We start from the raw sequence: 12,611 nt of genomic DNA, 5'->3' as shown, positions 1-12,611 counted from the left end.
CAGAATTACAGATGTCACATTATACTGGTGATGAGTTTTAGTTTTAAAAAGTTTATCACTCTTTCTTCCCTCTCGGTAACTACTCGGCTTATCCGCACACTTTACGGCTGATTAAAGTAACTACTGCTAATGGCATTCACTCTTCTGTTGCTGCAGCTGCTTCTCTCACACACTCAGAGACTCGCTTCCCACAATGAACTCACACAGGTGCAGTTTGGCTGTTACACTGTTGAGTGAAGTACTGGATACAGGCAAGCTGTTAAGGGCTTGATTCTTAACTTAATTACCAGTTTCGTGTCTGCTCTTATCCTCTCCTATCTGCTTTCCAAGCGCTCTGAGCTGAAGCTTATCAAAAAGTTTGAACACTCAAGACTTCTGTTGTTATATTTTTTTATACAAATTGAATGAAATTTGCACAGGCTGGTTTAACTAAGCATCTTTAACTAAGTGCTTTTACAGTCTTACCTTTTAATATATTTTAATGTTATTAGTGCTAGTTTTCACTTACTTAATATACTGTATTTTTCGGACCATAAGGCGCACCGGATTACAAGGCGCATTAAGCGAAACAAAACAGTCAGATAAGTCAACTCATTTTTCTTGCTTCCTCCAATCCACATTGATTCATAAATGCTGAATTCTCTTGCAGCTGCTCTATTCCCATGTTGTTGCAGCATATTAATGACTAACCTGGTATTGTCGATGGATGTCAGTTGTTCTCCTGATTGAAGTTTGGTCCGTTTACAGCATCCCGCCATGCGATTGCATTTGTCCCTAACCCTCGGGAACCCTCACATTAACTTTTATGAGTGAAAAAAAGTTAGCCTTCATCCTCTAGCTTCACTGTGTTTATGTTATGCTAACATAGCTGTGTCGCTAGTAGGGTTGCCAACCGTCCCTTAAAATACGGAATCGTCCCGTATTTCGAAACAAAAGCACACGTCCCGTATTGAGCTAATAAGGGACGCACTTTGTCCCGTAATACAGTGAGAATCAAAAGTAGTCTATAACTTTTAATGGAATTAACGCTTTGTTTGAAAACATAATTCCCAGCCCCTCTCCTGCTTTGTGACCAATGAGCTGACAGCACACTTATGACAATTCGAGTATGACAATTCAGATTACCGCTCATCTCATTGGTCGAGAAAAGGTCGCTTACGGAGAAAATACCGGAAGACAACAGATGACCACAACAAGAAGCATGGCCAACAGGGAAACAAACGCCGACACGGCGGTGCAAGTCTCGGACGACAGTACACCTAAAGCTGGGCAGACACTGTGCGATTTTTTTCAGTCACGTTATTCAGCTCCTGCTCAAACTGCACGATTGACTCGCAGGGGTTAGAAGTTGGTAGGTCACGATGTACTCTCACACTATACCGCCCGATGCTCTGATGCGACCTGAGTGCTCACACTGTGCCTCCATAACATGAAGGTTATAACAGAAAATCTGTCGCGCTCTCTCTCTCTCTCCGTCTTACACTCACACAGACACACACACCACCACCATCAACTTTGCTAAATTGCTAATGAAAAACACTCATCAGGCAGCTGTGATTGAGCAGCAGTGTAAATCCAACTATTTTCACGGTTGTTGTGGTCGTGATAATTTTGTGATGCCACATCGAAAAGGCTCGGATGAGCTTTCCAAAGTTCTACAAGTTGTGCCTCCATCGCTTGTGTCCAGATCACACGCTGCACAGCCGTGCTGCTCCATCTTTTACACCAACGTTTACGTGTTAGCGCGCGAGCAGTGTGAGCGGCTGTGGTGAGAACCTCACGAGCGATTGATGATCGGGAGCTGGTCGTGAGGTGTTAATCACTTCTCGTTACCCCACGTATACTACACGACGCACGATGAAGGCCAAAATCGGTCCGATCACTCAAAAATCGGCTCAAAATGGGCCTAAAACCGCACAGTGTAAGCCCAGCATTAGAGCAGCAATGTTTGTTCCCCTCAGACAAAGGGAAGAATGGGAAAAGGAAAACACCTGGCTGGAAAAAGTTAATATGGGCATGTGCAGTGAATATCAGCGCTATGTGGCCAGAAGTGTGATAATATAATTTATTTTGTGTAATAAACAACTGCAAGGATAGATGATTACAACAAATAGATGACTAATACATAAAAGTAATACATAGATGAATAATGATGATGAGTTAAGATGCGTAATCATGGGAACAAGCGGGTTTACAAACAGGAGCAGCTGATTAGCATTAGAAAAGCTGAAATAATATTTCAACTGAAGCCGATTGTACTAAATGCACTAAATGTGCACTGTTACAAGAATGTTTTTCTTTCTATTGTTTTCTATTATTTTAAGTTAAGCAGGACAGAGTTCTTTTAAAGAAAGATTTACTTATATTCTCAAAAGTTAAGCATGACAGGCTTCTGTTTAAGAAGGAGACCTGTTTTATTGTGTTAATGTTGTCATTTTGAGCTAAAAATAAATGGCTAAATGATCATTTGTTTCACATGTGTTCATATCACAAAGAATAGAATATGCATCTACTTAAATCAAATTCAAGTCAAAGGGTTAAAAAAATAATTTCACACACAAAAAAAGAGCTAGAAAATTCACCACACTGGGAAGGGTGAAGACAACTGGGTCGCCCGGCCCTGGCCACGAGGTGTCCCTTATTTATTTTTCAGGGAGTTGGCAACCCTAGTCGCTAGCATATCATTTTATACCAGCTAGCCAAGCTTCAGTAACCCTATAAATGTCACTGCTGTTTAGTTTTCTGTCTTCATTTATGTCGAAAGGGACGGCAGAGCTGTACATTTAAATTTTTTCAGAAATCTCTTAGTCATGTATATCATGTTTAGGTGGAACTAGCGAGCTAACTTCTAACTCCGTTAAATTTAATAAATTTTGTTTTCATGGATGCTTGGATGTTGAACTTAATAGTTACACCTGATAAAGCATCAACGCTGTCGAATTTTGAGAAAATTAAAGGATTTTAAGTGCGGCTTATAGTGCAGGAAAAAAAAGTATGCCGGTTGTAGCCAACAGTCCTCCTGCACTTACAGTTCACACTGGCCCTGTGTCCCAATCCATAAAACACTGTAAAACACATTTATTGATTTGTTGACCAGAACATTTCATATCCTAAATCAAAAAAATCTAACACTGTGGCAACCCTAGAAAAGAAATGAATCAAAATTCTCTCATTTTAACAAATGTCTAGCTGGACATGCCGTCACCTCTCTAGGCACTCACTCACTGTCACCAGACCCTGCACATTTTTACATTTTGACAAGTGTTTCCTGAGCTGCTCCCGCTTGTTATTCTACTCTTTACAGAGTCAGGCATATCCAGCAACATTCAGGAAAGAATTGAGACACATGACCTGCAGGGCAGGAGAGAGATGAGTCAGTCACTTTGAGCTGACACTAGGTTGACCAGTTCCAGAAATGCTATGGACTTGGATTAAATTCACGCTGCTGACAACTGAGGCTTTGACACTACTGATGAACTACATGAAAACTTATTTTCCTTGCTGGGGGAAAAAAGAAAGCACTGAGCCTTGGATAATAATGTGGTTTTTGATTGACATCTGGAATTTGAGTTATTATTGCTCAGTCAGAAGCCAGGGTCGAGTGTTGTCCATCAGTGTGGGCTGTACTATATAGTGAATTCAGCCTAGCTATTAAGAATTCAGGCAAGGCCCTGTCAGTGTGGTGAATCAATATATTGTAGCGCTGATATTTTGTATTCACCTCTTATGCTCTTCTATTAATGCATTAGAATTGGTTTTTTGACGTGGAAAGATGTTCCAGGTGACTGCACTTAAAGTAATACATTTCGACTACACTGCAACATCCATCCATCCATCCATCCATCCATCCATCCATCCATACATACATACATACATACATACATAAGCAGAACACTGCAACATATGTGTTGTAATGTCTTCTGACAAAGTGAAACAGTGTTTAATGAGAGGGAGTTACTGTTTGTGTGAATTTGCTAGGGTGACGTTTTTAGCCACCTGGAGGCTGGCAAAGCAAGAACAGCAACAACAACAAGGTTGCAGTCGGTTATCGGAGATGTGTTTTTGTTGTCCGTGTGGTAGATTTCATAGTAACAACTGTGCTGGAAAGGAAACGTGTGGTTTAAGGCATATGTAACAGTAGCTGTTTTTTTTATAACCTCTGTTAGTGAATCCTGTGCACATGCTGGTCTGTGGCAAAGGATAGCACATTGTTAACCATGCCATATGTGTCTTTTACTTTCTTGTAATCATATTTTTCTTGTTATATTTCTGTTTTGTTCACATTCCCACTGTAACCACTTAGCAGTTGTCTGCAGTAATGAATCGAATGGCACTGTTGTTTTAATGGGAGCTATATGACGACTTCGCATGTGAAAACCTCGGAGTCGGTTTGACAATGTTTTTGTAAATCAGGCTCCTATGATGTTCAGTAAGTTCCCTTTAAGTGCAATGGAAAGGCTGTTAGTCACTGACTGAAAATGTCTAATTTTCCAAAAATGTAACAGAAGTCAGTTAAATAGTTTTTAAGAGAGTTGGCAGTCTTTTGCAGAAAAACCCTGTATGTCCTCTCTTTTTATTGTTTATTTTGGGGGGGGGGGGGGGGGGGGGCTACGAGTCCACATATTTGGGTAAGATGCAGGAAATGGTTGCAAAATCACAAAGAAATTCCAAAATTGAATTCTCTATGTCCGGTGGGACAATGAACAAACAGGGCTGCGTACAACCACATGCCATGACACATAACGACAGCACAATGCTTAATAACAGAATTAATGATAAACTGAAGATATTCTACGATAACTGGACCATGCACAGCATTCAAAATAAAATAAATAGAGAAATAAATACAGTAAATAAAGAAAATGTATATAAAATGTTGTTTGGACATGATGGTTGTCAGTCCTGCTCCATGCAATAGACTATAATGACCATACACTTGCATTACTCAAAGGTTCTTGAAACTGAAATATGAGCTAATGATGATGGTTCCTACTTCCTTCAAAAGTTTTTAGAGCAAGTTCCTACAAAAGATCAAAAGCACAAACTGTACGCTCCATGCTGTATTACGCTCCATGCTGTATTCTCATACCGTTTCCCCTAACATTAAAGCTCTGGACACAGCAGTCAGCAGCATTGCCATTCAGTGCAGACAGTGGTTACATTCGGCTTTGTAAGTTATCTGAACCATTTGGCCATCATTAATATGCAAAAGCCATCGGTAAACCTGCGTCTGTGTGTGTATGGCTTTGCTATCTAAGCTTTCGGCTACAAGTTCAGAAACTCTGCAGCTTAGTGTTTGTATAAGCTGCAATTTAGCTTGAAATTGGAAGCACTAAATGATCGACTTTAAAGCATTATCACTTCATACTTGTAATATTATGCGTGTACATTTGTACTTGTCGCTTGTACTCAGGTGTCTCTTGCAAAAAACCCCTCAGTGAATAAATAAAGCTTATCTGCTTTACTGCCCGACTAACTCGGGGCATAGCAAAAATGAATCATGGAAGAATAATCAAGATAGCATTGTTAAGACAAGAAAATATGAAGGCATGAAATGTTTCTTATTTGCAGACAGAATCCGAGTTGTGCATAGAGATGAAATTGTCACGCTATTGTTTTGTGCTTTGAACAGACAAATAGCATCTCACCTCGGAGGAAGGGTTCGATATATTGGCCCTTGCCTGCTAGACTAATATCTGGACAATCTCTGAGGTGTTGTTTGCACCCCCTCCCCCCAATCTTGTGGATTGTGTTCGGTATGTTTTATTGAGCGTGTGCATACATGTGCTTGTGTGTGTTTGTCTGTTTGCGCTGCCTTCTCATGATGAGGGAGAGGAAAAATGTTATCTTGCGGAGGCAATGTTTCTCTAGCCTCAGACAGGCAGAGGATTGGAGGATTAAGGTGCATTGATTTCTCCAACCCCTGGGACACAGATTGAAATGTGAGCCCTAGTTCAGACCTCTGCTTGCCCGCTAGCTACCATCCCATCCATCCCCTGCCTCTTAATACTCAGTTTCCCCACTCCTGTTTTCCTCACAGCCACATTTTGAACAGTAACAAGTGTCTGCTTTGGCCTGATAGCTCAGCATGCTTGCTTCCCCACTGCTCAAAGAAACTCCTCTGATAATACACGTACACAGGCAGATTTTGTTTTTCTTAATGGCAGCTCAGGATGCAAAGAATATTTTTGCTTTTAATTAATTAAATTATTTATTTATTGGCTGTGGTATTGAGTAATACAGCTGTGTCTGTAATGCAAACACTGCACCAAATTACTTTTTTTCATGCATTGACACTTTAATAGTACATTGAAGCTCAGATGTATGTTTTTATGTTACGCTCTGTCTTTATCTTGTCTTCAATAGGAGATCACCAGCCTCCTGCCCTTCTCCAAAATCTCCCTGGATGACTTTTCTGACAACAAAGAGATCAGCAATGACCTCAACGCATATATCCAGTATCGTATCAACGGCAGCAAGGACATCATGAACAATATTAGCCTGAACGGCAAGGCCGATCCTATCACAGTCGGCAAGCTAAGTAGCCACCTGATCTCCCGCAGCCAAGGGTCCTACCTGTATCTCAAACTCACCCTGGATCTTTTTGAAAGAGGCCACCTCGTGATCAAAAGTGCCAGTTACAAAGTCGTGCCTGTTTCACTGGCAGAACTGTACCAGTTACAGTGTAACATGAAATTCATGACCAATTCAGCCTTTGAGCGCTCACTGCCGATCCTCAACGTATCGCTCGCCTCGCTGCACCCCCTGACTGACGAGCAGCTGTTCAACGCCATCAACTCGGGGTTCGTCCAGGGGGAGCTACAATGGGAGGACTTTCAGCAACGCATGGAGCTGCTCTCGTGCTTTCTCATCAAACGGAGGGACAAGACGCGCATGTTTTGTCACCCTTCCTTCAGAGAGTGGCTGGTGTGGAGAGCTGATGGAGAGAGTACGGACTTCCTTTGTGACCCCAGGTCAGTTTTCTGCTAATGCAATAACTTCGCAGCTCTCAATTTGGTTTGCAGGCTTCTGTAATGCATTTAGAGTTTGCGTATGTTTCAGTAATGCATTTAGAAAAGGTTCTTGAATTGCACAAATAGGCATGTAGGACAGTAAGAAAAGTACAACTAATGCTGCAGAATAATATGATAAACGTGTCTTCATGTGAATGAAGTTTTGCATCTCAGAGTGCTTCTGAATTAGTTGTTTTAGGTCTCTGACAGCTTTAATCATGCCTAAATTTGGTGTCCATCCTGTCGGTTGTCACAAAGTTCTTACCTAAAATGTTTAAAGCAGTGTCCTGCTTATTTCCGGTCCTCAATTTTAATGCAGGAGAGCAGAATTTAACGTGGGATATGTCTGCAGAAGGGGAGAATAGCTGGCTCTGGATGTATTAGAGGCAGTAATTCAGTGTTTTTCTTCACATATCTGCGCAGAAATCGGTCCATAATAAACACTGCAGACTGCACCAAAGCTTCCATTTGTAAATAAACCCCTTTAGTCAGCAGTTTGCATACGCAGCCCTGCAACATCATAGATCAGATTTCAAGCAGGCTGTTTCACTTCTTCGAGTCGTCTTCTCTTGCATAATGACTCCATTGCATAACATTTGTGAGAATGTGAGAATACAGCTGTGGAAGTGAAGCATGTTAGATTAATGCTCGAATCTTGCAACAATGACATTCAGGCTTCACTGAATGTAATTTGAGATTTTGCAGAAACATTAGACTCCCTGAAGTCCTGTTTGTTGGTGTCAGCTTGTTGCATGCCAAAGTCTTCCTTTGTCTCGGAAAAAATACACACGGCATGCAGAAAAAAAATTGAGTGTGAAGTGATGTGATGATGTGAGCATTTACAGACACATCACAGCACTAAATTCATTAGCACAAGGCCTGTTTGCGACGTACAGCACATTCAAAAGGTCATCTCAGAATGCACCTTTGATACAGTGAAGCTGTTTGTAATAAAGCAGCACCTCTGCAGATAAATCCTGTGCTCTTTTGGAGCTGTCAGGATTCATCCGAGTTCAGATGCCTGACTGCAGACTTCACCCTCATATCAAACACATCGATTCTCCTTCCACTGCCTCTCCCCGGTCTGAATTGTTCACATGTGCTGGTACCGTATTATAATTGTCAAATTTCAAATAACAAGCCGCACCAGCGTTGTTAGTGGATTACTCGCTCCCTCATCTGCTTGTTTGCAACCCACTAATTTGCGCTGCTGTTGGCAGCTTGCATTGGTCATCGGTAAAATGAACTGCTGCGTCTGTGCTCATGAATTTGTGCTTTGTTAGTAGATCACCCGCACAACTTTTGACTCCTGATCAGTGCTTTTTTTTTTTTTTTTGTTGTTGTCTTGCAGCCTCACACTGATTTGCCCTGTTTTAATAAATAGTGCTTTTTGTGAGGGAGGGGGGGTACTGACCTATGCATTTTGCAGATATTGCATGTTGCAATGCGAGGCAGGCTTATCTCTTTTAGCAGTACTTGCAGTGCTTACCTAATTGAAATGCTGGAGCCACACGCAAATGAGAGATTTCAGTCATTCACACTTCATAAATTGAATGATGTCACTTTTTTCCTCCCTGTTGCTCACCTCTGCTCACACGGCGATGCCTCCAAACGGACGAGAGCTGAGCTTCGTATTCTGGTCATTCACAGCCTTCCAGCTCCATCATTAAAAAAACAAAGGCTTGTAGTCTGGCGCAGGAGATGCACAGAGAGACAAAAGCCTCCTGCACTGCCTCTCTGTTTGTGCCTGGGCACAACTAGAGAGGATTTTTATCCAGATCAAAGGGATTCGCAATCATGCATGCCTTTTTAATGAAGTTCTGCATTAATTAGTGCCTCAGTGACACTCTTCCCCCCTGTTGTTCAGAGGGTCATTGCCAAACATTTTTAGCTTATTCACACCAGCTCCAGAATACAATAGTTCTCCATGACAGTGCCAGGCTCCTCGTCATCAGCAGAATGAATCAGTACTTTCATGTCGTTTGAAGCAGAGGAACAATCATTCCTACTGTTGACGACTGAGTATCCTATCTGTTCCCTTGTTTTCTAACCCAGGACCGGTCACGCTCTCATGGCTTTCATGTTATCGCGCCAAGAGGGGAAACTGAATCGGCAGCAGACAATGGAGCTGGGACACCACATACTCAAAGCACACATCTTCAAGGTATAGATGTGGAACCTACGTGGTCTATGCATTCATCTTTATTTGAAATCCATCCCTTGCAGGAATTTCTTGGTGTTCACTTTCTCTTGATTTATGCACTGTGACAATGGTTCACCAGAGGATAAGCCGTGGGATGTGGAAAGCAACATTGACAGCTTATGCCCCTCAGATTCGCTGGTTTTTACATATGTGTGTTTGTGTATTTACTCATGCATTTATGCATCGGCGTGCGTGCAGGGTCTGAGCAAGAAGACAGGCGTGTCATCCAGTGTCCTTCAGGCTCTGTGGATAAACTGCAGCACTGACGGCCTTTCTGCAGCCCTGGCCTCCCTGAGGAACCTCTACACACCTAATGTCAAGGTAAGCCTTTGCTTCAGGTTTGCTCCTGCGCGTCTGTTGAATGCAGAACAATCGGCTTATTAGCTAACGATGAAAAAAACACATTATTGATAACCTGAAATGCCTAAATGCAACAGGTTGCTTTTGTTGAAATGCAAAGTAGAAGCTTCTTGAGGGGATATAGGAAACCTTTAAACACTATATATTAAACACACAGTATATGTATCCAATTTTCAGCATTTTCATAACCCTTTTGTTACATTGGAGTAATATAATCATATACACTGGTTAGGTCATTTTAAAGCAAATGCATCTCAGAAATAACTGCAACTTTCTTTAGATTTTAGTTACACTTTTAATCCCCGAATGTTGCTCCACGCAGAGAATGTTTTATTAATAACCGCTGTCCTTTTATATTGTTAATGTGTCCAATTATAATTTGACAGGTAAATGTTAATAAGCTTCGCGCACGAGCCAACTTCCTGTGTACTGCTTTTCAGTCGTGTTTCGAAGGGCGATAATCATTTGGCCTTTCCTGGAAAGGCTGTTCTGCCAGCATGATGCATTCTGGCTCGAAGAAAAATTATCCTCCGTACTTCTTTGCCGTTAGTGTTATTGTTTCAGAGGGCGTTCCATCACCTGGTGTCTGTTTGTGAGTTATTGTATAAATGTGTAGTATTAGTCAAACAGACATTTACAAAATGACCTTATTCTCTCCTCTGGGGGAGGGGTGGGGGGGTTAATTATGCTACAGAGGATCCAGAAAATAACACACACTTTCATCTCCTGTCGTCAAACACTCATTTCACTCTTTGGTTTTGTTTGACTAGGCCTTTATTATTGATTTACTCGTAATGAAAGCGAATACCACACTTGATAATTGCATTCGCTAGAATGTGGCCGTTTCATTTGCCGTCTGAAAAATCTGAAGATGAGAATAAGAAGTTTGATCTCTGTATGAGCCATAAAATGAGTAATGGAAACAATTCTGCTGCTCAAACATGGGTGGTAGTTCACATTTTTAAGTGTATAATTTAGCCAATAAAGAGTAAAATAGTTAAACAGTCATCTCTTCTTAAGAGAATAACATTTATTTTTAATTCAGATTTCTTTCACCTTTAAGTACATGTGATAAAAAATTCACTTCTTTGCAAAGACCTTGAAATAAATATTCAAACGTGAATGCTTTCTGTCTGCATTTTTTATTTATTTTTTTGCTTGTATGTTCAGGTAAGCCGTCTCCTGATGCTGGGAGGGGCAAACGTGAATTACCGCACAGAAGTACTGAACAACGCACCAGTGCTTTGCGTCCAGTGTCACCTCGGTCACCAGGAAATTGTCTCACTGCTGCTCGAGTTCGGCGCCAGCGTGGATGTTGTTTCAGAAAACGGCATGAGCCCCCTCTGCTTCTCAGCTGCTGCAGGACACTTGGGACAAGTCATGCTGCTCTGTAAAAAGGAGGCTAAGGTGAGGACTTTTCATATTGTGACTACTTGACAACTCTACTGATGTAGTTTTCTTGTGATCATAGACATTTGGTTTCATTTGGCCATCTTTCTGGATTTCTGGCTTTTTCATATGCAGGGTTTGTATGGGTGCTTGAAATCATTAAAAAAGGCTTGAATTTAAATATTGTCTTTTCAAGGTTTGAATAGTGCTTGAATTTTAGATGTGGTGCTTAAACGTGGTTGAAACCATATTTCATTCACCACAAATAACTGAATGAGTCACAAAGTGTGAAAGCAAAATTTCTCCATCTGGTCTGCCTTGCACCTCTGCGTGCCAGTCTGTTTCAATGTGTGACCCCGCCCTCCCCCTGGGGATGAGTGCACTAACTTGACGTTGCTGTTTTAATGAGTGTTTGATGGAAAACGACACTGGTGGAATTTGCACTCTGAGTCACATGACAGGTGAGTCCTAGTAAATAATTTTCGAGTATGTGTACATAACACATGCTAATTTTAAAACTATTATTATTATTTTGCTAGCTATCAAACGTGCTGGAGAAATGCACTGAGTGTGATAGTACAGTAGTTGGTTATGGCATGGTGATTTATGGTATATGCTGTAAACATAGCTAACATTACTTAGCAGTAGCAGTAATGTGAGTTACTTCACTCAAGTAAAAGCTTTAAACGTTAGTCTGATACTTAACTAGCCAACTTGAGGCTTAAGGGAATAATGGTAATAAGAGGGGACTGATCCATATGGGCACAGAGAATAGCCACTTTTTGTGGTACTGAAGTTCCCGGGCTTTCATTCAAAATCTGTTTATCGTGAGCACCCACCCATTAAACATAAAAATTATAAATAGCTTCAAGCTATTTCAAGCTATTGATGCCTGTGGGCACTATCAGCCACTGAGACAACAGACAAATTTTAGTGTTTTAATGAATGAATATTTCATACATTAAGGCTGCCTGTTTATTTAAGAGAGGTGAACAATACATTATAATTGTACATAATAATATCACAGATGATAGACTAAATAAATAGATTTTACTTAGATGCTTGTTCATTCTTAAAGTCTTATATGTTGAATTGAACTGAATGTCATCTGTTCAAAGGCTCTCCCAGTCAGTGCTGTTCTCCATGCCTGTCTTACTGTACATGATGTTATTAGCACAAACACTTTAAAAGTTACTGTGACTCAAACATAGAAAAATAGATTTTTTATTTCCCTCACCTAATATTTAAAAGTATTTTATAGCATATAACACCTTTGAAAATATGCTTTGGTTCACATTTAACTCCAGAAAATCATAAATCAAAATATGGATATTACCTGTCCACAGATTCATGGTGCAGTAACTGCTCTTTTAACTGTCTGGTGTCTTTGCTTTGTTTGGTGTTTGTAGACATGGTTTACATGAGTTTTTAGCTGAGCTTCAGAGGTTTCTGTGGACACTACTCATGTCAGCACTTATATTTCTGACCTCGTGTTATAATCGATTAAACGTGGTCTCCTCCCTTTTGCCCCCATTTTTGATGTTGTGGGCGCAAATGATCAGGCGTGACATTCTCATAATAAATCAGATAAAATACTGCAAAGAATTAATCCTGCATTTGTGTGATTGAAATGTGTGTGCAGTGAC

General features: G+C 40.8%; 1 protein-coding gene across 6 annotated transcripts in view; it reads left to right on the top strand.

Moving 5' to 3' along the window:
- Positions 1-12,611, top strand: part of tanc1b (tetratricopeptide repeat, ankyrin repeat and coiled-coil containing 1b) — a 120,503-nt gene that overhangs the window by 87,835 nt on the left and 20,057 nt on the right. For all 6 annotated transcript variants that reach the window (XM_080290933.1, XM_080290932.1, XM_080290931.1 and 3 more), the window contains 4 exons: positions 6,367-6,974; positions 9,069-9,177; positions 9,415-9,537; positions 10,747-10,983. In XM_080290933.1, the coding sequence (XP_080147059.1) occupies positions 6,367-6,974; positions 9,069-9,177; positions 9,415-9,537; positions 10,747-10,983 (1,077 nt within the window). The remainder of the gene's footprint in view (positions 1-6,366; positions 6,975-9,068; positions 9,178-9,414; positions 9,538-10,746; positions 10,984-12,611) is intronic.

Source organism: Astatotilapia calliptera, chromosome 16 (assembly GCF_964374335.1).
Source record: "Astatotilapia calliptera chromosome 16, fAstCal68.1, whole genome shotgun sequence".
NCBI lineage: Eukaryota > Metazoa > Chordata > Actinopteri > Cichliformes > Cichlidae > Astatotilapia > Astatotilapia calliptera.
This window is presented reverse-complemented; position numbering and strand designations above follow the sequence as displayed.